Below are 24,853 nucleotides of genomic sequence, written 5' to 3' on the forward strand. Positions count from 1 at the left end.
ACACATCTAGTTCGAAGACAAAAGGCAAAAATTTAGTTGTCGAACGGTTTATCACATAGCATAAGAAATGGTGGGATGCAAGAAATTGAAGAATGTATACAAAATATTAATTGGATCTCGTATGATTAAACCAGATAGTTAATCGGTATATATAGTAACCGGTTCGTAGTTTGTAAACCAAAACCTAAGCAATGGCGTGGTTGGTGAGAAATATACATGCTCTCCTTTCATGTTTCTTCTTTTCCAACAATTATTTTATACGCAAGTGGCCCGGTTCTATATAGAAGAAGAAGAGTATTAATTACATAATGACGAAGATAGTCAAGACAAAAAAATGGAGTTGTTAAGTTCGTGACAACCAGTATTGTGGACGTACATGGGATTGGGACATAAAGCGATGTAAACGGAGTTATTGAGTGAAAGTCAAGGGTATGGTATTGGAGTTGAAATGAAAGAGGATTACAATGTTTTAAAATAATTGACGCATGCATGGTGGTTTAATGGTAAAATAAACCATCCTGAAAAGCGAGAGGGATCGTAGTTAGAGCGTTTCTAGCTTCTGAGTTTTGTTTCATGAGATTAGATGGTAACTGTTTTCCACAAAAGTCTCGGGAGTTAGCACAGTTTTTGGCTCTTAACCTACCGATTATTAAAAAAACAATATTTATATTATGTGTGTGTTACTCAATATCATCAGGTATCTGCTCTCATCTACTCCTTTAATTTATAGATTAGATAACTTTCCAGAAGATCGGCGATGGGAGAGAGAGACGACGAAACAGGAGGTGTAGAGAAGGCAAAGATTCCTTTGTTAAGGGATCGAAATGAAGCGGGGGAAGACGGAGATATACTGGTGGAGACGAAGAAGCTATGGCGTATCGTTGGACCAGCCATATTCACCAGAATCACCACCTACTTGATCCTCGTCATTACTCAGGCCTTTGCCGGCCACCTCGGCGAGCTTGAACTCGCCGCTATCTCCATCGTTAACAACGTCATCATCGGTTTCAACTTCGGCCTCCTTGTATACACGCACATAAGAAACACTATTTTTGGCTTGTATTATAATGTTCAACTTATCAAGAAACTATATTTTTTTATGCAGCTAGGAATGGCTAGTGCGTTGGAAACGCTGTGTGGTCAAGCGTTCGGAGCGAAAAAATATAACATGTTAGGAGTGTATTTGCAGCGGTCTTGGATTGTTCTCTTCTTTTTGGCTATCTTGCTTCTCCCTGTGTACTTCTTTGCAACTCCGATTCTTAAGTACTTGGGCCAGCCTGATGACATCGCCGAACTCTCTGGTACCATCGCAGTTCGGGTTATTCCTATCCATTTCGCATTTGCCTTCGTTTTCCCTCTCAACCGATTCCTCCAATGCCAGCTCAGGAATGTGGTATATATATGTAACATTTTCTAGTCTAGTTCATTTTTCATTCAGATAATAATTACAGTTAATAATCACTTGACAGCTTGTTCTAGCATTTCTAGCATAATAGTATCCTTCACTTTGTTCAAAAAAAAAAGAGTATCCTTCACATTGGCCATACTGAGTTCCATGATAAAATTAATGCGAAATGGTGTTTGTCTACCAGGTGATTGCAATAGCATCTGGAGTGGCACTTGTAGTTCACATATTTGTGTGCTGGCTTTTTGTGTATGTTCTTGAACTAGGAGTCATTGGGACCATGGCTACTGTTAACGTCTCATGGTGGTTCAATTTACTCGTCTTATTTACTTACACCACTTGCGGTGGTTGTCCGCTCACTTGGACTGGTTTCTCCATCGAAGCTTTCACAGGACTATGGGAATTCGCTAAGCTCTCTGTCTCCTCCGGTATTATGATTTGGTATTACTCGTTAAACGCCACTGGTGTCGAATTTTTCCGTTATGTTTCCAACCACAACTCGACTTCTTACGATAGACTTTTATCGAGACAGCTTGGAGAATTGGTATTATAAGATTTTAATCCTGATGACTGGAAATCTGAAGGATACAAAAATTGCTGTCGACTCCCTGGCTATATGGTACGTCATATATATATATATATATTTGAAGATTAATAGTCAACATATGGAAAGCTTTAACTAAAAAATATGAAAAGCTTTCATATCATATTTAATTTATTTATCAACTAATTTTTTTATGATTACAAATGTTCATTTGGTAGCATGTCGATAAATGGACTGGAGCTGATGATTCCACTTGCTTTCCTCGCTGGGACCGGGTATAACCAATCTCTCTTTATTATGACTATAGTGTATATATAGTTTTATTTTTGTTTAGCTTGACTTGTATTACTTCATATTATTGAAAGGCCTCTTTATATTATGTAATATGATATATCTGTTTTTAAAGCGTACGAGTGGCAAATGAACTAGGAGCAGGCAGTGGGAAACGAGCGAGATTTGCAATGATCGTATCAGTGACACAGTCCTTGCTCATCGGAATAATATTTTCGGTGCTAGTTATATTTCTTCATGATCAAATCGGTTGGATCTTCTCTTCAAGTGAAACCGTCATAAAAGCAGTCAATGATCTCTCTATTCTTTTAGCTTTTACCATTCTTCTCAACAGTGTCCAACCGGTTCTTTCCGGTACGTTACTAAAACAAGATAATTTGTTTGTTATTCCAGAATAAATCTGGTCAACGATTGTGAAGTGACTTTTTTTTTGTTAGGTGTTGCCATTGGTTCAGGTTGGCAATCATTCGTCGCATATATAAATTTGGGATGCTATTATTTCATCGGACTTCCACTTGGATTTGTTATGGGCTGGATTTTCAAATCCGGTGTTAAGGTAAAAGCCAGTTTTCTTTAATATAACAAATTTTAGAATTTAAAGATCAATAACCTATGTGTGTGTGTACTGTGATTTTATGTTATAGGGCATTTGGGGAGGTATGATATTCGGAGGAACTGGGATTCAAACATTGGTATTGATATTTATAGTTGTGAGATGTGACTGGGAAAAAGAGGTAACTCGATTTTTTTTTGTTTATTGCTTTTGGTACATGTGTATGTCTTTTTAAAGCAATTGTTTTATCGTTTATTTGATATTTAATTGTAGGCACAAAAGGCAAGTGCGCGCGTTAGAAAATGGTCGACCTCAAACTCAGAGGCAATAAATTGAAGAGCGAAATTCCAAAAGATCCAGCTTACAAAAACGAAAAATTACTATATAAAGGTTTAATTCAATTGGCCTTGTCAAATTTATTTCTTATGGTTGAATCAATAATTTGGATTCTAAACAGAAGAATATATAGATCTAAATTGTAACAATACCACTGTAATAAGTTACAAAAAAAAAAAAACAATACCAGAGAGAAATTGTGTTCATAATGCGACAAACAATCAAAGATCGCAATTGTAGTTGGATGTTGTTCTCATCATTTTACTTTTGTAGTTTGTTTCTTTTTTTTTTTTTGTAATGGGAAATTAGGTGATATAACCAAACAAAAACCCATAATTCATTATATAACCAAAATCACATCCTCTCTCCTCTTCTCTCTTCCTATCTCTCTCTAACCACTTTCTACAAAATTAATTTTACTTTTTTTTTGGTTATATCACAAATAAGCGCTTTTGTAATTTGTTGGTTTTCATTATTACGTATATATTTGTGAATCTGTTTATTATCTGATTAATAAATCTAAGCTGTTTAAAAAGAGGTTTGACTCAATTTCTTATATTAAGAGTGGTTGAAAGGACCGAATAAAATTGTACTGATCTATAACTAAGAGATATTAACTCGCGTAATATTTTTAAAGATTTTCAGATTTGTTTTCAGAAAAAGGCGATTCATAAATAAATAGAAAACAAAAAAAAACGCGTTGTATGTGGAATCAACTATAGCAAAAGCATATTTAATGGGATTTTCTTAGGGTGAAGTTTTTAGCGGAATATAAGAGTTCGTCTCTTAATCTTTAACTAAAAAAACTAAGAATTGGTTCTTAAATAAGATATTTAAGAACCGGTTCTTAGCTTTTTTTATTTAAAAGCTAAGAGACGAGTTCTTATATTACGTTAAAAATCTCATCCTAAGAATTCCCTATTAAACATGCTCTAAGCTGCACTTATAAAATGCTCCATATGTTCCACTTCCATTGTTGGGTATCATTTAGTTTATTAGTTAATCTTTTATCGTCTTATTGTAAACACACATGCAAACTACTATTATTGGTTGACGTACGACAGAAAAGTAGTTAAAATAAAAGCCTGACTGCAGTGGAGTCTCCACTCAAAATGCTTTACTCTCATCTATTCTTCAGTCTCGTCCACGATCTTTACTTTTGAGAAGATGGGCGAAAGAGACGATGACGCACAAGGTACTCTAGAGAAGGCGAGGATTCCTTTGTTGAGGGATCAACATGCGGCGGAGGACGAAGGAGGAGGAATAGAGATAGAGACATGGATGGAAACGAAGAAGCTATGGCGTATCGTGGGACCGGCCATATTCTCCAGAGTCTCGACCTACTCGATCTTCGTCATTACTCAGGCTTTTGCCGGCCACCTGGGCGAGCTAGAACTGGCCGCCATATCCATCGTCCACAACGTCATCATCAGCTTCAGTTTCGGCCTCCTTGTATTCGCACACACACGAAACACTTTCTACCTTATAATATTATAATGTCTAGTTTTTTGAAGAAACTATTTTAATAAATATATGCAGCTAGGAATGGCGAGTGCGTTGGAAACGCTGTGCGGGCAAGCGTTTGGAGCCAAGAAGTATGACATGTTGGGAGTGTATATGCAGCGATCTTGGATCGTTCTCTTCTTATTCTGCATCTTGCTCCTTCCTATGTACTTGTTTGCGTCTCCTATTCTCAAGTTCTTTGGCCAGCCTGATGAAATTGCTGAGCTCACGGGTATTATCGCCCTTTGGACCATTCCTACCCATTTCGCATATGCCTTCTATTTACCTCTAAGCCGCTTCCTCCAGTGCCAGCTCGAGAATAGGGTATGTAACTAAATAAATATTTGAAAGGTCGCAAGGGAAAGGTGTCTGGTTAATATTCTCTTACAATAACAGGTGGTTGCATTTTCTTCTGGATTGGCACTTGTGGTTCACATATTTCTGTGCTGGCTTTTTGTGAACGGTCTTAAACTTGGAGTTATAGGGACTATGGCTACTATTAACGTGTCATGGTGGTTCAATGTATTCATCTTATTTACTTACACTACTTGTGGGGGTTGTCCGCTCACTTGGACCGGTTTCTCCAACGAAGCTTTCACCAAACTATGGGAATTCGCTAAGCTCTCTGCGTCCTCTGGTATCATGATTTGGTATTAATTCTTTAACCTCCACTTCTGTCACATTTATTTGAGTTTGGGTTACATATTCAATACAACTTCTTACGGTATATTTTTTTCGAGAGACAGCTTGGAGTATTGGTATTATAAAATTTTAATTGTGATGACTGGAAATATGGAAGATACAAAAATTGCTGTCGACTCTCTGTCTATATGGTACGCAGAATTTATAGTACTTTTGGAGATTAGTATATAATATTTATATGTTATTTTCTGAACGTAAATCATATTTCATGGCAGCATGTCAATAAACGGTTTGGAAATGATGATTCCATTTGCTTTCTTTGCCGGGACCGGGTAATCAATCTCTCACTTTTATTACTAGCGAATAGATAGATGCTTGCATTTTTGCTTAGATCTTTAGTTAGACTACTTCAAATGGCTTAAAGTAGTTGATTAATTTATAAGACTAACTACAGTTTTTTTTTTTTTTGGAACGCTGACTACAATTTATAACATGCTTTATTGTAGCGTACGAGTGGCTAATGAATTAGGAGCAGGCAGTGGAAGAAGAGCTAGATTTGCAATGGTCGTATCAGTGACACAATCGTTAATGATCGGAATAATATTCTCGGTGCTCGTAGTATTTCTTCATGATCAAATCGGTTGGATTTTCTCTTCAAGTGAAACTGTCATAAAAGCTGTCGCTGATCTCTCTATTCTCCTAGCCTTCACGATTCTTCTCAACAGTGTTCAGCCAATTCTTTCCGGTTCGCCACAAAACAATATAGTTTCTTTTGGTATCCCAAATTAAACCGGGTCAAACCGTTGTGAAATGACTTTTGATTTTTCTTTAGGTGTTGCTGTTGGATCCGGTTGGCAATCATCCGTGGCATATATAAACTTAGGATGCTATTATTTCATTGGACTTCCACTTGGATTTGTTATGGGATGGATTTTCAAGTCTGGTGTCAAGGTAACCCTAGTTTTCTTTCTTTATTTGACATCAAATTAGAATATTAATGTAAATCTTAAATCTCTCTATGTTTATACTTCTCTTGTTATATGTTGGTACTAGGGTATTTGGGCTGGTATGATATTTGGAGGAACCGCGATTCAAACATTGATTTTGACCTGTATTGTTATGAGATGTGACTGGGAAAAAGAGGTAATTCAGTTCTAATGATTTTTTTTCTTATGATTTTGTTTGCTGCTTTTGGCTCAGGTATATGATTTTTTCATGTATGTTTATTTAATACAAATGGTTTGTGTTCATTTCAATTTTATAGGCCCAAAAAGCAAATGTTCGCGTTAAGAGATGGTCTGTCTCAAATTCAAGAAATTGAAGACTGCATTTCTACTTCAGCTTTAAATTATAAAAGCATCATACTAAAAACATGATGCTACTGCCAGATTGTATACATGTTTAAGAAATTATTGATGTTACCGTTAGATTTTTCCTATCGTCATATATTGCATTATTGCGGTGGGGTTTGCATGAATCTGTGGACCATGGACATATAAAGCCTAAAGCCTCAATTCAGCACGTTTTTTACGAGTCGGAAACTTGATTATAACTGTCAGATAAGCCGAAGGGAAATGGACACGTACACGATTTAAGACCATGGAACCAACGTATTAGTCAAGGACATCGCAAAAGCAACTTTTAGCATGCACACTTAGCAAGCAAATTAAACAAAGCTTGGGTTTGTAGTCTTTAACATTATAATTTGAGAAAAAAAAACATTATAATTTGAGTTAGTTTTAATGATTCGGCTCATATTTTTAATAATTACTACGCGTATGTCATGAGACTGCTTTTTCCGTCAACGTTAAGAACTACAAAGAGTTTGATTGGTAACTCACGTAGTAAAGTGGAGTAATATTTTTTTTTTTTTTGATCAAACAACAATTCCATTAACTTAAAGTCTCAACCTCCATCAGCGGAGGAAATACAAAGTAGAAAGGCACAACTTGACATATTACAAACACAAGAAAACACAACACATACATGTGAATCCTCAAAAGATAAGATAAGGGATCGAATAGCTAATAAGATCCAATGAACATCAGAAGACCAACTCTCTGAAAGGAGGCGACTGAGTTCATGGCAGTCTGACTTGCAAACCAGCTGAGAAATGCCCAAAAGGGCTAGACACTCTGCAACAAAGGCAGTGAGGTCATGATACCGGGACAATGAGCAACCAAGTCTTCGTGAGACCAAATAAATCTGATGCAATGTAAGGAAGCAAATACTGTTGCTTTTCTTTCCAAATTGCCACCAATGGTTAGAAAACAATACATACACCTCCACATTTAAATCACAGACATATAAAACCCTGCATACTGCAGAAAAGGAATGAGCCAAGGCAACATAATTACTACTGAAGAACCTGAGAACAGAGGAATGAGACCCCAAACCAACCAAGGCTATGAGTTCATTCTCAATGAGACTTTGCGTACTCTCCAAACTTCTTGACAAATGAACTATGAAACTTGGGACAATGAGCAACCAAGAGACGGAAGCAAATGCACAAGACACAGATTCATAATTCCAACCAGAGACCATGTCAATTTTTATATCAAGTACTAGTGAATAAACACAGATCTGAGGAACTTGAGGCCAGTAGATTAAGAGACCAAAATCGAACTTAACAGAGTTAGAACGAGCCGGATATAACCCGGAATTGAACCCGCATACTGCAGTAAAGGAGTCACAGAAAACCATAAGAACAAACACCACTGAAAATGATAGATTTACTAAACGGACGGACAGTATAATCACTGCAGAGTCGAAGAAGCGGCAAAGGAACAGGGACAGATCCGGTGGGTGGAGAGGAACGAAAAGGACATGAGGAGAGCACTCGACTAGCAAATCTAGGAGAAACACGAGCGGCGGCGGTTCTGGAGGCGGAGGAAGGAGCAACGGTGCAAAGGGACAAGGAACAAGCAGAGCCATGGAAGAAAGGAAGAGGAGGGAGAAAGAGGAGTGTTCTCGTCGGTGGGTGAGAGGCCACACCGACGGCGGCGAAGACGTTCACAGGAAAACCCTAATGGGGTTGGGAGAAAAAATGTGTTTTTTTTTTACACAACAAAAAATAAGTGGAGTAATATAAAATGGTAAAAATGAGAGTAAACCAGAAAGTGGAAAAAAAGAGAAAATAATTTTATTCTTAACAGAAAGTAGAGTAATAATGAATGTACATTTTCTCCTGTTTTAACAGTAAATAGAGTAATTTAAGAAAAATATAATTTCACTTGATTGGCTACACTTCAGCGTTAACTAGAGTAATAAATTTGCCAGCGTGAATATTAACGCCAAAGATGTTATTCAATCACAACCAAAGTGATGTAGTGGATAAATTCGAGATTAGACTACGTAACAAGAGGGACCTAATTAAAAACACCTTTTCTCTCCCAACCCCATTAGGGTTTTCCTGTGAACGTCTTCGCCGCCGTCGGTGTGGCCTCTCGCCCACCGACGAGAACACTCCTCTTTCTCCCTCCTCTTCCTTTCTTCCATGGTTCTGCTTGTTCCTTGTCCCTTTGCACCGTTGCTCCTTCCTCCGCCTCCAGAACCGCCGCCGCTCGTGTTTCTCCTAGATCTGCCAGTCGAGTGCTCTCCTCATGTCCTTTCCGTTCCTCTCCACCCATCGGATCTGTCCCTGTTCCTTTGCCGCTTCTTCGACTCTGCAGTGATTATACTGTCCGTCCGTTTAGTAAATCTATCATTTTCAGTGGTGTTTGTTCTTATGGTTTTCTGTGACTCCTTTACTGCAGTATGCGGGTTCAATTCCGGGTTATATCCGGCTCGTTCTAACTCTGTTAAGTTCGATTTTGGTCTCTTAATCTACTGGCCTCAAGTTCCTCAGATCTGTGTTTATTCACTAGTACTTGATATAAAAATTGACATGGTCTCTGGTTGGAATTATGAATCTGTGTCTTGTGCATTTGCTTCCGTCTCTTGGTTGCTCATTGTCCCAAGTTTCATAGTTCATTTGTCAAGAAGTTTGGAGAGTACGCAAAGTCTCATTGAGAATGAACTCATAGCCTTGGTTGGTTTGGGGTCTCATTCCTCTGTTCTCAGGTTCTTCAGTAGCAATTATGTTGCCTTGGCTCATTCCTTTTCTGCAGTATGCAGGGTTTTATATGTCTGTGATTTAAATGTGGAGGTGTATGTATTTTTTTCTAACCATTGGTGGCAATTTGGAAAGAAAAGCAACAATATTTGCTTCCTTACATTGCATCAGATTTATTTGGTCTCACGAAGACTTGGTTGCTCATTGTCCCGGTATCATGACCTCACTGCCTTTGTTGCAGAGTGTCTAGCCCTTTTGGGCATTTCTCAGCTGGTTTGCAAGTCAGACTGCCATGAACTCAATCGCCTCCTTTCAGAGAGTTGGTCTTCTGATGTTCATTGGATCTTATTAGCTATTCGATCCCTTATTTTATCTTTTGAGGATTCACATGTATGTGTTGTGTTTTCTTGTGTTTGTAATATGGCAAGTTGTGCCTTTCTACTTTGTATTTCCTCCGTTGATGGAGGTTGAGACTTTAAGTTAATGGAATTGTTGTTTGATCAAAAAAAAAAAACTACGTAACAAGCTGGGGTGTTACGTTCTTTCACCAAAACAAAATTTTATCCCTTACCAACCTAATTGTGACATCTCATTTACTGTGGCTAATTGATTGTTTGGTGGTTGTTTTGTCGTACATGTGTCCCGAGCTCCCCTTTAAAGCTTCCCCGCTGGTTTCCGAAACCATGACATCAAGCAGTGTGGGCGTGGATGGCCTATAAACAATGAGGCTGAATTGTTAAGCAAAACCACTGATATAGAATAATACAATGTAGAAACAATAGATCATTAAAGGAAAAAAAATATAAGATATATTCTATTCTGAGGTATAATAAAAGTTTAATTAAGATGTGACTAATGTTTTCATATTTTGATATACAATTTTTTTTTTCAAAATCAAGAACTTCAGGAAAAAAATAAATAAATTTAAAACATTTTTCAAAATTAAGAATTTTAGGAAATAGTATTTTTTATAATTAAAAAAAAAACGCCACTAGCATTTTGTGGTGAAAAATACCACATGAATTTGTTCCACATATGGTATAAATTTTATTATTTTTGCTTTAGTCACGTGCGGATATATATGTATTTTATATATTTTTGGTTGAATGGTGACAGGATTGGTTGAAATGAATAATGCACTTGAACAGTACGTCTCATCAGTCTCTTCATCCACACCCTCTATCTCAAATCAGGTTACTTTTATTTTTTGGTAATCGTCAAATCAGGTTACTTCATCTACTCATCTTAGTTTTTAATTTCCAGAAGATCCGGCAATGGAAGAGAGAGCCGACGAAGCACAAGGTCCTCTAGAGAAGGCGATGGCTCCTCTGTTAGGGGATGACAATGTGGCGGAAGAGAAAGACATAAAAACAAAGAGAAAGATATGGATGGAGACGAAGAAGCTATGGCGTATTGTTGGACCAGCCATATTCACTAGGGTCTCCACCTATTCGATCTTCATCATCACTCAGGCCTTCGCCGGCCACCTCGGCGAGCTTGAGCTAGCCGCCATATCCATCGTCAACAACGTCATCGTTGGCTTCAACTATGGCCTCCTCGTACGTATATATAATACACAAACATATTTTCTAGCTTCTATTTATAATGTTGGGTTAATATATGAAGAAACTACAAATATTTATATGCAGCTTGGAATGGCCACGGCGTTGGAAACGTTGTGCGGTCAAGCGTATGGAGCGAAGAAGTATGACAAGTTGGGAGTGTATTTGCAGCGATCTTGGATTGTTCTCTTCTTGTGCTCCATCTTGCTACTCCCTGTGTACTTCTTCACGTCTCCGATTCTTAAGTTCGTCGGCCAGCCTGATGACATCGCCGAGCTCTCTGGTACCGTAGCCGTTTGGGCCATTCCTGCCCATTTCTCATTTGCATTCTTTTTTCCTATCAACAGATTCCTCCAATCCCAGCTCAAGAATATGGTATGTACCTTTTTATGGTATGTTCCTTAAGATTTGAAATGTCACAACGTGGCGGGTTAGTCCAAGTACTTTGTGGACTAGACGGCTCTGTTCCTGGGGTAGATTGTGCGAGTCTTCGTAAAATATGTTTGCAAGAGACAAATTATAAATGACTAAAATAAATAACACATAAAGGTTTATGGACGAAATTGTACAAGATTCTCATAATACATAAGTTAGGTATAACATGCGTAGGTTTATATAGAGAAAAAAATCAATCTAAATTTTATAGAGATTAATAATCAATCTGATTTTCTAGACTACTATATATAAAATACGATATTGTGTTTTTTTAGATTATTCCTGATACGTCTATTTTGTAGATTTTCCAGTACAAATTTTTGTTTTATGTACCACTTAATATATTCTGTGTGTTTTAACTTGTTTTGTCCCGTAGTTTTGGGTGAACTGGCTAAGCTAAAAACATTAAAACCTGAAAATAAAAATCGACCATTTTTCATTTTCCTATAAAATAGTTCATTTTTTCTTGATATTAATATTGCTAAATGCTAAATGCTAAATGTCTCTTACTTATATTTCCGCCAGGTGATTGCAATCTCCTCAGGATTGGCATTTGTGGTACACATATTTGTGTGTTGGCTTTTTGTGTATGTTCTTAAACTTGGAGTCATAGGGACCATCGCTACTGCTAATGTGTCATGGTGGCTCAATGTCTTCATCTTATTTACATACACCACTTGTGGCGGTTGTCCGCTCACTTGGACCGGTTTCTCCGTCGAAGCTTTCACTAGACTATGGGAGTTCACTAAGCTCTCTGCATCCTCTGGAATCATGCTTTGGTATCTGTCGCCTTTTTTCTTTTTATGGTTTTAAGGAACGGAACACAACTTCTTACGGTAGATTTTTTACTTGGACAGCTTGGAGAATTGGTATTATAGGATTTTAATTGTGATGACAGGAAATCTCCAGGACGCAAAAATTGCTGTCGACTCTATGTCTATATGGTACGTCAAATATATAGTTTTGGAAATTAATATAATGTACCTGAAAAGTTTTATAATGCCATATTCATTGATGTAGCGGAAGCCTTATAAGATAGAACTAGAGGTCCGTTGATTCTTAGAATACCCGGAAAACTAGGATAATCACAAAGATCTTATTTAGTCTAAGAATGCCTAAGATCAATGTCTTCTTAAATTCGTTGAGATCACCTATGATCTAGCCGAAAACAAGGAATAAAGAGAAATCTCTTAACTTTTTATTAATCAAATCATAAACTGAATACAAACTTAAGCCTAGACGGCTATATATAAGAAATCATAAAACCCTAAAATATTAAAGATAATTATCCAAATAATAAATAAAACACTAAATAATTAAGATATTTATTCTAAATATCTATCTACATCATTCTCTCCGGGTTGGAAAAGATTCGTCCTCGAATCTTGATCGTAGTCTTCGAATTCAAAACGTTTTCCAAGAAAAACTCTTCCTCGAATCTTCAATAGCATGTTTTGCACGATTTTTGCACTGATCTGTTTGTAACTTGAATCTTCACAAATCCGTTTTCGCACAAAATTTGCACCTGACAGATAATTAAGAATCTGCAGAAAATCTTCACCAATACGATTTTGCCCTAACTTTGCACGCGAAATTTCAATGGAACCCTCTTTGAAAATAAAGTCAATATGAAGGACATCGTCTTCATATATATCATAGATTGGATCACCATAGATCTCTCGATAGATCTCATGGTTCTCTTCTCTCACAACAAAAGGACTTTCGTCCAGGATAGAATAGATGCTTATACTCACCATGACATCCAGAATCGTTCTTCGATTAAAAAACCAAAGAGACGCAGCTCTGATACCAACTGATGTAGCGGAAGCCTTATAAGATAGAACTAGAGGTCCGTTGATTCTTAGAATACCCGGAAAACTAGGATAATCACAAAGATCTTATTTAGTCTAAGAATGCCTAAGATCAATGTCTTCTTAAATTCGTTGAGATCACCTATGATCTAGCCGAAAACAAGGAATAAAGAGAAATCTCTTAACTTTTTATTAATCAAATCATAAACTGAATACAAACTTAAGCCTAGACGGCTATATATAAGAAATCATAAAACCCTAAAATATTAAAGATAATTATCCAAATAATAAATAAAACACTAAATAATTAAGATATTTATTCTAAATATCTATTTACATCATTCATGCTGCATATTACTATGGATAAATTTTAATAGTAAACATTTTAATCGACAGCATGTTGATAAATGGTCTGGAGACGATGATTCCACTTGCTTTTTTCGCGGGGACCAGGTATAACCAATCTCTTACTTTGTTACTGATATATATACTTTCCTTTTGTTTCGTTTGGTCAAAATTATTCATGACACCAAGAACAATTAGATCTGGTTATACTAGTTCACTTTATAAGCCTAGCTATAATTATCTCTTCTTCATATTATTCCTAGTCTAGTTGCTTCAAGACAAATCATTTATTAAGATTGATTAGGATTATAACATGTTTTTGTAGTGTACGAGTAGCGAATGAATTAGGAGCAGGAAACGGGGGAAAAGCAAGGTTTGCAATGATCATATCAGTGATACAATCGTTAATCATCGGAATAATCCTATCTGTGCTCGTAGTCTTTCTTCATAATCAAATCGGTTGGATCTTCTCTTCAAGCGAAGCTGTTATAAAAGCAGTGAATAACCTTTCTATTCTTTTAGCGTTTACGATTCTTCTCAACAGCGTCTATCCCGTTCTTTCCGGTAAGTCACACAGACAAAACAACATTTCTTTCAAAAAACTAAGATAAACTGGGTCAACGCTTACGTGTTGACTTTGGTTAGGTGCTGCGGTTGGTTCGGGTTGGCAGTCAGTAGTGGCATACATTAATCTAGGATGCTACTATTTCATTGGACTTCCACTTGGATTTGTCATGGGTTGGGTTTTCAACACCGGTGTCAAGGTAAATGCAAGTTTTATTTGTTTATTTTCAAAGTTTATCTCGACCCTTTTCTCTCTACAGTTTTAATAAATATGCATATTGCTATTACACGTTAAAAGGGTATTTGGGCTGGTATGATATTCGGAGGAACCGCTATTCAGACGTTTATATTGATTTTTATTACTACTAGGGCCTTTTCCGGGCTACGCCCGGATTAATTTTCTATAACATTTTTATAATACTCAGATCTTATGGATAGAAAGACAGTTATATGTCTATCAAATACAAAACTTGTTTAATGGTAACTTGGAAACAATTTAGTTTACGCATTTGTATTTGTTTGTCATCTAAAACATAGAGTGGTGAAAGATCTAACTAACTTCATAGCTAAAAATGAGTTTAAGATTTAGATACATGAACCTTTCACTAATTATCTACACATAATTTTCTTGGCATCACTTGTGAAGAAATAAATTGTAAAAAAAAATGTTAGAAAATATGTCTACGATAATTCTCAAATTCTATATACCTTTTGAATTTCAAATATAAATTATATCATGAAGCAGTGTTACAATTATATTTTTTTGGTAACACCAAAGTATTGTCAAGTATATATGTATGAATACAGCTTCAATAAGTTAAATCAGGTCATATCTCATATTTCCTGTATATTTTTTAAAATTATTTTTCTTGTATATATATTTTACGATAGAGATTGCAATAATATGATTAGGATATATGTTAAAAGGTTAAAGTTATCCCTATATGTTACTAAACATAGATATATGTAGACATGTTATATTAGATTTTTTGAATTGTCAAAAGTTTTGATATGATAAACAAAAATTAAGTTGAATATAATATATCAAATAGAGTAGTTTGTTTCTTAATCCACCTTGAGATATTTTCTGCCGTCTTAAAGAATATTGTTTTGTATTTCTGTGGACCTTTTTTTAAAAAAATGTTTAAATCTTTTTGTTTAAAATCTTTTGAATAATATTTAACCAATGCAATTTTTTTTTTGATTTGGAAGATACATACACTGATATAGTTTGGTAAATTTACTATATTTTTTGGAAGTATTGCAGATACAAAGGTCAGCAAAAACTTATCGCCAAAAACTTATCGCTAATCTTAATTGTTTTGGAAATTAGGTGTGCCACAATATATACATAACCCAACCCTTTCGATCATCTGATCTTCTTACGGTAGTTTAAAAAGACAATTGGGAATTGATTGAACAACATAGATACTATACAAAGCGGAGTCAGAGTGAAGCGACACCAAGATCAGCGATAGCGAGGAGATATTTTTCCTCCGTTCAGATCTTTTGAAGACAACTTCCGAACTTGTCACTGAAGGATCTCCAAAACAATTACGTCTTCTACTTTATCTGATGGAGGGTTATGAACAGAGTAGACACAAAAAGCTTTACCTCTCGTCTCCTTTAGCATCTCTTGAGAAGGGACTCCTAAAGATATTGGAAATTTGGTCATTTTGAGATGCTTAAGCTATGATTTCCTTGGTTTTATTCTTTAGCCTTGTCGTTTGATTTTATGAGAAAGAAGCAGATTTATAGAAAACTGAATAAATCAAGCATCTTTCTTGTGGAAAAAAAACTAACACTTCTTTATAACGTGTGGGCTTACTTCAAAATATTTCAAAAATTCACCGGTCCATTCTAGTTTCGTATTTGTTCCCATCTTAATCATGGTCTCATCTCACTGTCAATTTTTCCCAAAATCTGATCTCCTTCTCAGGTCCCTGTATATCATCAAAAAAAGATGACAAACCAAAATCAGATTTTCTTCTCAAGTCTCTGTGTATCATCAAAGAAAGATTAAGACGAACCTATTCATCCGAGGTCACGTTTCAAAAAGTAACTCTAAGGCGAAAATTCTAATCAATGAAGTTTACAGAAAACAAAGCAAGATTAAGAAAGTAAACAATCATTTACACATTTACAGAACAGAGTTAGGAAAAATCAAATGGATTTTCGTCTCCATTATGGCAGATGCAAATACTTTGCTTGTTTTGAGCTATGAACAGATGCCTGCATCATCGTTTTCCACAGACAGGTAAAAAGACAGCAAAAAATCTTTGATATAAACTTACTTCAGTAGATGCAGCCCATCGGTTTCCTGAGCTGAAGTAGTGGATGTATCTTAAGCAACGTTGCACCCAGGGGCGGAGGCAGTGTGGAAGAGGTGGAGGCAGCTGACCCCCTTCTTTTTTTAAATATTCATTTTTTGTTAAAAAAAATTGTAAAATAAATTTTCTTTACTTGAAAATGAAATTTAACCATACTAAATTTTTTTGACCCCAATACAAAATGAAATTTTAACTGAATCATAAGCAGCTCCAAACCAATCAAACGACTACAATACCACCAAAGGTGCTACATGGATCATCAATTACAGCTAGCCGGTAGGCCTCACCATAAAGATTTGTGTGCTTCATGACTGCACATGTCGGGTTTTCAGAATCTGATACACAGTTCCAAGCAGAGTCAACATCAAGGTAATTGTGGTATGATCTCTTGCTCACCAGGAAAACGTTTTTTATTGTATGGCTGAAAATTAGGACACGGATTATAAGACAATTTGGCAATCAAAACCAAAAAGTAATTTTACTAACTATTATTACCTTCCCGTAGAGTTGAAACGATGTGGCAATACCGTAGCACTCATTTCAGAAAGGCTCTAGGGAACTAATCTTCTGAGAAAGGCAGGAATACAAAAATTCCTCCATACATATTTTTCATGTCCATGTCTGCCGCTCTGGATCTCGCTTCTAATCTTGGTTGGAAGATCCATTTCTCCGATTCCAAATACAATTGCGATATCTTTCCGGCGACTCTTCCCATCTCCGGCCGGTTCACCGCCTCATCCTCCACGCACTCCAACGCCAACCGCATTAACTTCTCCACCACCTTCACCGGAAATGAATCCCCCAACCTCCGATCCATCCACCTCCTCAACCGCCCCTCTAAATCACCACCATCTCCGCCGTCAACCACCGCTTTCGCCGTTTCAATCACCGAAGTCCGTTCAAAATCCCCTATCGATTTCTCATACCTGTACTTCAACGGCTCCTCCCCGGAGAGAAGCTCAAGCATCATGACTCCGAAGGCGAACACGTCTGATTCCTGAGTCGCAACCCCCGAAGCCTGAAACTCCGGCGACATGTATCCTATCACTCCTTCGAATCTAACGGCTCTGGAATCTCTCGATCCGTCTGTTTCCCCGCAGAGCTTCGCGGTGCCGAAGTGGCAGATCTTGGCGTTGAAATCGGGCTCCGTCACGATCACCGCCGAGCTCTTGATGTGGTTGTGAAGATCTTCAAACGCATGTCTGTCAATATGGTCAAGGTATTCAATGATTATCAGCCTGGATCAAAATTTTGATATTTAATGATTTATAAACAAAGGGAGCTGAAACGTGAAAAGAGTAGTAAAGAACATGATTGAATGAGGGAGAGTGGGTTGAAGAGTCGCCACGATAATAGCCCTCATTAGAGATTATGTATTAATGAGATGGGCTTCGTATTGACCACTGGATATTACTAATGGCCCAGATGCATGGCCTGGTTTTTGTATTGGTCGATTTAAAACTGGTATGACATGGCAAAATAGTGATCTCTGATTAGCTGAATATATTAACTGACGTGGACAGGGTTAGAAGGCTTGGTATTCTGCTTTTAGTATTGTGATGAGATGTGACTGGGAGAATGAGGTAATTCAGTTCTTTTGGTTATATATGGTTATTGCTCATATATGGTTTATTTCATCATCATGCGTCTCTTTTTAACACAATTGTTTCGTCGTTTCTTTCAAATTTGTAGGCACAAAAAGCAAGCATGCGCGTTAAAAATTGGCAGGTCTCTGATGCAAGAAAATGAAAGTGAAATCTTAAATGTTCCATAATATTGTCTCTGGAGCATATGTTTTGAAATAAGTGACTAAGCCCAATACATATTGTATCATGTCAATCACATAAACAAATGATCGAAGGCCACAGCTGGAGCAATGACCGATTTGTTTTCTTTATGAATGTTTTATAACAGAATAGGAAATTAAGTACACCTTGACTTCATAATAATCTTAATTCTTTACATAAGGAATTACTTATACACACTCGTCTTCGTGGGAGGAAGAAGTAAGCATTATTATTTAAAAAAAAAATCCCATTCCAAGACAAACAAAATTCAAAACTAGTGAAACGCCAACCTAAGCGTAAACCGGATATTTTCTCACCTAACTGAGCCAATCAGCTCTCAAACCTTAACTTATAGAGGATGAACTGGACCGGTTCATTCGTCAAAGCCTAGTCATCAAAAGTTTCCCACTCGGACTCCCGTTTTAACAACTCGCTCATTGCTATCTCAGAGTCGTCGAATGTTACCCATTCGGTCTGAACCGAACTTGCTAGTTCAACCATCTCCTCATCGTCCTTAACCGTTGTCTGAACCAAACCGGTAAAGTTAACCATCTCCTTATCGCTATGTACCATATCGGCCTTCAATGTTTCAACCAAACACCAGAAATCTTCTGCCAAACGTCTATAACGCCAGAAAAATCCTCTCAAACTCTCCTTGCATTCTTCAAGTCTCATCAAAACCAACCTTAAATCGTTCAAACTGGAATCACCAACCGGTTCCGGTTTAGTCAATCTTTCATTCAACACTTGAAGCCGTATCATAACCAATATTACAACCGTAAAGTAGTCTTGAATCACGAGCTCTCTGATCTCGTCCACGATCTTGTTCTGGAACAAAAGTGGAGTATCCGGTCTAGTACATATATGCTCAAGGAAAGTCACAAGAGAGTCGGTCTGTCTCATTATGTACCCGGTTTGGTAAGACGAAACACAATCTTTCTCTTTAGATTTCTCTTTTGAGCTCTCCATTAAATTTGGAAAAGACCCTACTACCTTCAAAATCCACGAGAGACTATCCAAATATCGTCCATACCTGAATAAAGCCAAACACACACACACACAAAGGAAAAAACTTCTTAGTATTATAATATCCAAGTCGGTAACCGATATGAACGCGTCCAAGTTATTAGATATATGTCATAGTCACATCAAATAATAGAAAAAAGGGAAAAATAATTACCATATGATCCATGGTGATAATTCTATTGTGAGATTAGAAGATAGGTCTGAGAAATCATTCAGTTTCAGACTGTTTCTACCGCGATCAAGTCCTTCAAACTTGTATCTCGATGATTTGATAAGTATGTGGAAGACTATGAGAGACTTGATGGCCACAAAAGCATTCTTTGTGACTTGTAACCTCCACATAACCGCCCCAAAAGCTACCGGGGCATGACGACCATTGGAGTAAGAGACGACGTCGGAGATGTAGTTGCTATCGGGTGGTTTATGAGAAGTATGAGTCGTTGACTTCAAAAGGGCTAAGTGAATATATTTGACCGACTTCGAACTGAAACTATAGAACAAACTGGCTTTGCATATTGAAGCTTTGTCTTTGACTTTTCCGATTATTAGAGATTTGAGTTTTGCCATCCTCTTTTGGCAGAAGAAAAGAAGAAATAAAAAAGTGGGTTGCTTGATTAATTAATTGAGTCTTGGTTCTTATAGTCGTCAAAGTTTTATTCACTTTTCTTATTCGCAGAGTTTCCTTTTTAATTAAGGGAAAATATATGTGGGGTTTCTTTTGTGAAGATTCAAATGTGTCCAAGTCTCCTTTTCCATTACGAGTTTTGTGGATATCTTCTATTTCCAAAGTCACTAGTTCATATTTTATTGATATTAATCATTGACAAGTTCGTAGTCAACATCATAATGCATGTCATAATGCGTGTAATCAATAAAAAAGCTAAGAAATGACCTAAGACTTTTCAATCGAGGAGCGAGTCCGTCCATGATGTATAGAAAGAACAAAAAAATAAACATAGGATATGTCGGCATGAGGTTCAATTGCAACAGCAGCCGGTAGCCACCAGCGAATTCCATTGACGCGTAAGAAAATAATCTCAATTTGATGTCTAAAATATTGGAAGATAAAATTTGGTTATATTTTTTCATAACAAGATGCTGGGGACCAAACTGGTCAGGTCAAGCTTACATCCGTAAGAATAATTCATGTAAGCCACAGTCGCATGGACTATGCAGACCCATTTGGAATTGACCATAGTTTGGAGCATGCATGCTGAGGGATCTATAAACCATATCATAGAAGACCAAACTGTCATCTCAATTTCTGCGAGTGCCATGCAGTTTATCTATACGTACACATCGACCCAACATTTGGTAGTGCTATACTAATATCAACCATGGGGTTGATGATCTACTTAATTATTATATCATCAATGGCTCTATCAACGACACTCTATACTCAAATCTGAGGCGAGGAACAAGTACGACCACAATGTAGGTTACAGGTCATATATCTAATTTCCAACATTGAAAATTGGTTGTACCCAATAGTATGAATAATCCATAACATTACATCTCCCATCAACCAGAACAAAAAAATTAATGATTACATAGCAGCATTGTATGTGTCCTCTAAGATACATTTAAGATTTGCAATTACAAAACACATTGACACATGAAAAAACGGGTTTTTTAAAAAGAAAATCAGATGATATAAATTTCTAAAGTGTGAAATAACCCAAAAAGGCGCCAAAATATGCTTAATACTAAATGGGCCTAAGGCCTATGCCTCATTCTACGGCCCTGCGGCCTTATAATGGAAACGAGGAACGGAAGGAGAATAAATCGACACATACACAAGTCGTTCTGATTGGTTAAATAACAAATGACGCGGATAGCATAGATACAACCAATCTTAACCGTTGATAAACAAAACGATCTAACGGATGATAACAAAAAAACATCATCTCTCCCTCTCAGTATAAAAAACACTTCACATCCTCACACTCTCTCACAAAACTAATCACAAAAGAGTAAACTTCGTTCTTTATCAATCTCAAATGGCTCGTACCAAGCAAACAGCAAGGAAGTCCACCGGAGGAAAGGCTCCGAGGAAGCAGCTGGCAACCAAAGCGGCGAGGAAATCGGCTCCGGCGACCGGAGGAGTGAAGAAGCCGCACAGATTCCGTCCCGGAACGGTGGCGTTGAGGGAGATCAGGAAGTACCAGAAGAGCACCGAGCTTCTGATCCGGAAGCTCCCTTTCCAGCGCCTTGTCCGTGAGATAGCTCAGGATTTCAAGACGGATCTGAGGTTCCAGAGCAGCGCCGTCGCGGCTCTTCAGGAAGCTGCGGAGGCTTACCTCGTTGGTTTGTTCGAAGACACGAATCTCTGTGCGATTCACGCGAAGAGGGTTACGATTATGCCTAAGGACATCCAGCTTGCAAGAAGAATCAGGGGTGAGAGGGCTTAAGAAGAGATGAAGAAGAACAGTGGTTTTTAAGTAATGCGTTAACGACTTTGGTTGTTTAATCAGTTTGTGTAAATCTCTTTTAAAAATATTCTCGTGTTCAAGTGTTGGTTTCAAGTCTTTTGATTTGATGAATATGTCTACTTAATATCAATCTAGTGTTATTTCTCCATTTTCATTTTTTTGGTCTGTTGATCTAATTTACAAATAAACAATCCGAGTAAAGTGAAAACAGAAACAACACCGTTCTTTCAAATCCTAGGAAAAAAAAATATTGTTCCATATGCTTCTTCCCCATGTGGATTCGTCCTAGTGTTGTTGACCAGCATAGTGTTACGTCCTTACGAACTAGAATCTGGAAAATGTTTAGTAACCGAAAAGTTTATGAGAAGTTTTTTTTTTGTTTCTGTGTAGACATGCTTTCTCTTTAATTAGATACTTAATATCAAAATCGTACGTTCTATTTGTGAAAATTAACATCAATTTAATATCTTTCTGAAATAATTTCATTGTTATTTTCTATAATTTGAAAATACTTTGAATGTTTTGGCCAAAAATTTCCAGTGGCGCGCTAATATCTTTTTCTTTTTTAAAAAAAAAATTGGACGTAGCGCGAAAGGTCTCGTTGTCTGGAAGAGTTGATTTTAATTGGTTGATAGTACAACACACAGATACGTCAAATACATAATAGGAGTGTTTTAATTGGTCGATAAAGCATTCACGCGGATTGATTACGTACATAAATTCTAAGCCGTTGATATTACTATAATCCAACGGACAAGATTTCAGGAAACTCCCTCCAACTTCATTTTTTTTTCAACTCACCGCCAATTTCTCTTCTTATAAAATCAACCCATCTTCGACCTTTGTTCTTCACTACCTAACTTTCTCATTTGCAATTGCATTCTCATTCTCTAGTCTATTTGTAGTGATTGTTTGATATCGATATGGCTCGTACCAAGCAAACAGCTAGAAAATCCACCGGAGGCAAGGCCCCAAGGAAGCAGCTCGCAACAAAAGCGGCAAGAAAATCTGCTCCGGCCACCGGCGGAGTGAAGAAGCCGCACAGATTCCGTCCCGGAACAGTCGCCTTGAGAGAGATCAGAAAGTACCAAAAAAGCACAGAGCTTCTGATCCGCAAGCTCCCCTTCCAGCGTCTAGTCCGTGAGATCGCTCAGGATTTCAAAACCGATCTGAGGTTCCAGAGCAGCGCCGTCGCAGCTCTTCAAGAAGCAGCTGAAGCTTACCTTGTTGGGTTGTTCGAAGACACGAATCTCTGCGCGATTCACGCGAAGAGAGTAACAATCATGCCAAAGGATATCCAGCTGGCAAGAAGAATCAGAGGCGAAAGAGCTTGAGAGACTCTTATGCTATCTATCAAAATCTATTCCTGGGATTCTAATTCGTTTTTAGTTCGGTGTTGTAGAGCTTGGCTCGTTCAGTTAGATATAGTCTTGAATGTGTTCGACGAAATGTCTCAGTGAGAATTGTTCTTGTTTATTTTAAGCTTATTTACCAATTTCTCTTTATTTAGAACATATGCATCAATGAATCTTGAGGAAAGGAAAGGATCATAATTTTAATTTTTTATTATTTTTTTAAATTTTTTTCGTTTGATTTTTTTTTTAAAAAGAAATAAATAAACGGATCGATCGCGGACCGATAATAATATGGAGTCCAAGTTATAATGATGAACCGAGTTCATCCCAGCGAATCTGCAAATAATAAGTTCATAAAAATAAAAATATTATAATATTTTTAGGAGTGGTGTGAACCTGGACATGCAAATGCTCTTAAAATCATTATATAATCTTTAACAAACATTGAAATAATCCGTTTATTTCAGAAGTATTTGTAAATAACACAACACACTAAATACTTCATCACTCAAGCTTAGTTGTAATCACCATTTTACCGGTCTAACCAGACACATAAGACATTCAGCTTGGGAGAACAGAGTCTTGGTTCCTTGTTCTTCTAGACGACGAGAAGAAGTTAGCACTGAAGCTGCTATAGAACTGTCTTCTACTTCTACCAGCAACATCATCACTCCCCTCAGCTTTAACCAACGAGCTTCCTCCAATTGAAAACGACCTCCTCACAGTCTCCATCCTTCCTTCCGAGCCACCACAATGGCTAGCCAAATCACTTTGTGACCTCGGAAGAACATTACCATTTCTCGATCCCGATCCAGACTCTGTTTGATGATTCGTCTCTGTTTTCTTATCACGCACCTCGGTGGAGAAAACAGGGGCGCGGCACAAAGGACAGTTCTTGTGAGAGAGCAGCCACGTGTCGATGCAGCTGACGTGGAAGGCGTGGCTACACTTCGGTAACAGCCTAACCCCTTCGTCCTCTTCGAACTCGCTTAAGCAGACGGAGCAGTCCGTGCCGTCGATGACCCCTTCTCCCTTCTTGAACACGACGACTGTTATAGAATCGATCGCTGAGCGGTGGAGACCGAGCGTTGCGATGCTCCAGAAGTGATGATGATCTCTTTCTCCTCCTCCGGCTGCTTCTTCTTCGTTCTCTTCCTCTCTTCGTCTGGTGCTGCTGACGACGGGAGCCACTGCAGAAGGTGAGCTCCTCCGTCGTGATGACTTCGTGATGTAGAGGTAGAGGAAGACGATGAGGAATAGGAAGAGTAGGACTGAGCCTATGATGCAGATTGAGGTGGAGACTATAACAGAGAGATCTCTCTGCGGCGGCGGTGGAGGTGGTGGCGGTGGGTATGTCAAGTAGAACGTGAAGGTGCAACCTTGTCCTGGTTGCAACTTCCTGTTATTAGACGCCATTTTTTTTCACAGAAACAGAGCAAAAACAGGGGACTTTAATTTTCAGTGTAGAAAACACAGAGATAAATGAGTTTCAGACACAATAAGGAGTTTTTTTTGCTCTTCAAGAAAGAGGGAAGAAATAGGGCAGTAGATGAAATCTAAAACCCATATTGACGTTAGAATCTACACATAGTCAAGTCATGACCCAAAAATTCCAAGAACGTGTTGAGATATAAGGGGACAGAGATCACAATCTACGGGACTCTTATAAGAATAGAGGATCACTCCTTTGATAGGGTTTGGAAATTTCGTGGAAGGTGTGATAAATGCCATTAAAGGGATGTCCCTGTAGGTTGGAAAGTAGTTTAGTTTCCTTTCAACTTTGTCTTGACCAAAACTAGACTTTAGTGAACTCTCTGTAGACGTTTACGCGTATTCAGTGATGTTAACAAGTCAAGCTTCAAGTCGTTGCTATTAAAA

At 37.5% G+C, this 24,853-nt stretch overlaps 6 protein-coding genes across 9 annotated transcripts; 4 read left to right on the forward strand and 2 right to left on the reverse strand.

The window, feature by feature from the left end:
- The first annotated feature begins 175 nt into the window (after window positions 1–175).
- LOC106372472 (protein DETOXIFICATION 28) lies at window positions 176–3,388 on the forward strand. 3 transcript variants are annotated; one of them, XM_048742435.1, is made up of 10 exons: window positions 176–503; window positions 731–1,024; window positions 1,106–1,393; window positions 1,593–1,846; window positions 1,938–2,024; window positions 2,168–2,224; window positions 2,356–2,594; window positions 2,678–2,796; window positions 2,885–2,974; window positions 3,067–3,388. In XM_048742435.1, the coding sequence occupies exons 2-10, from the start codon at window positions 758–760 to the stop codon at window positions 3,127–3,129; spliced, it is 1,464 nt and encodes a 487-aa protein (XP_048598392.1). In that variant the 5' UTR covers window positions 176–503; window positions 731–757; the 3' UTR covers window positions 3,130–3,388. The 3 variants fall into 3 exon arrangements, with proteins under 3 accessions (XP_048598392.1, XP_013668144.1, XP_048598393.1); XM_013812690.3 differs by having other exon boundaries at window positions 473–586; XM_048742436.1 differs by lacking the exon at window positions 176–503 and having other exon boundaries at window positions 510–1,024; window positions 2,696–2,796.
- A 769-nt stretch (window positions 3,389–4,157) lies between these two features.
- LOC106372470 (protein DETOXIFICATION 28-like) lies at window positions 4,158–6,751 on the forward strand. The gene is made up of 9 exons (XM_013812688.3): window positions 4,158–4,581; window positions 4,669–4,956; window positions 5,029–5,282; window positions 5,379–5,465; window positions 5,550–5,606; window positions 5,781–6,019; window positions 6,107–6,225; window positions 6,328–6,417; window positions 6,539–6,751. Exons 1-9 carry the CDS (start codon window positions 4,297–4,299, stop codon window positions 6,593–6,595), a joined length of 1,476 nt encoding a protein of 491 aa, XP_013668142.2. The 5' UTR covers window positions 4,158–4,296; the 3' UTR covers window positions 6,596–6,751.
- Window positions 6,752–10,400: 3,649 nt separating this feature from the next.
- On the forward strand, window positions 10,401–18,305 carry LOC106372473 (protein DETOXIFICATION 28-like). Of its 2 annotated transcripts, none has more exons than XM_013812693.3 (11): window positions 10,401–10,521; window positions 10,595–10,887; window positions 10,978–11,265; window positions 11,851–12,104; window positions 12,183–12,269; window positions 13,533–13,589; window positions 13,807–14,045; window positions 14,127–14,245; window positions 14,344–14,409; window positions 17,935–17,958; window positions 18,068–18,305. In XM_013812693.3, exons 2-11 carry the CDS (start codon window positions 10,603–10,605, stop codon window positions 18,122–18,124), a joined length of 1,476 nt encoding a protein of 491 aa, XP_013668147.2. In that variant the 5' UTR covers window positions 10,401–10,521; window positions 10,595–10,602; the 3' UTR covers window positions 18,125–18,305. The 2 variants fall into 2 exon arrangements, with proteins under 2 accessions (XP_013668147.2, XP_013668148.1); XM_013812694.3 differs by having other exon boundaries at window positions 10,441–10,521; window positions 10,592–10,887.
- On the reverse strand, window positions 18,292–19,866 carry LOC106372474 (putative clathrin assembly protein At5g10410). Its single transcript, XM_013812695.3, has 2 exons — window positions 19,343–19,866; window positions 18,292–19,195 (listed from the first exon to the last, which is right to left on the reverse strand). The coding sequence occupies exons 1-2, from the start codon at window positions 19,753–19,755 to the stop codon at window positions 18,550–18,552; spliced, it is 1,059 nt and encodes a 352-aa protein (XP_013668149.1). The 5' UTR covers window positions 19,756–19,866; the 3' UTR covers window positions 18,292–18,549.
- A 1,257-nt stretch (window positions 19,867–21,123) lies between these two features.
- LOC106404496 (histone H3-like centromeric protein CSE4) lies at window positions 21,124–23,102 on the forward strand. Its single transcript, XM_013845220.3, has 2 exons — window positions 21,124–21,596; window positions 22,532–23,102. The coding sequence occupies exons 1-2, from the start codon at window positions 21,189–21,191 to the stop codon at window positions 22,952–22,954; spliced, it is 831 nt and encodes a 276-aa protein (XP_013700674.2). The 5' UTR covers window positions 21,124–21,188; the 3' UTR covers window positions 22,955–23,102.
- Window positions 23,103–23,325: 223 nt separating this feature from the next.
- Window positions 23,326–24,662, reverse strand: LOC106372476 (E3 ubiquitin-protein ligase RING1-like). The gene has a single exon (XM_013812697.3). The coding sequence runs from the start codon at window positions 24,389–24,391 to the stop codon at window positions 23,537–23,539; it is 855 nt and encodes a 284-aa protein (XP_013668151.2). The 5' UTR covers window positions 24,392–24,662; the 3' UTR covers window positions 23,326–23,536.
- Window positions 24,663–24,853: the final 191 nt, after the last annotated feature.

This window comes from Brassica napus, chromosome A10 (assembly GCF_020379485.1).
Source record: "Brassica napus cultivar Da-Ae chromosome A10, Da-Ae, whole genome shotgun sequence".
Lineage (NCBI taxonomy): Eukaryota > Viridiplantae > Streptophyta > Magnoliopsida > Brassicales > Brassicaceae > Brassica > Brassica napus.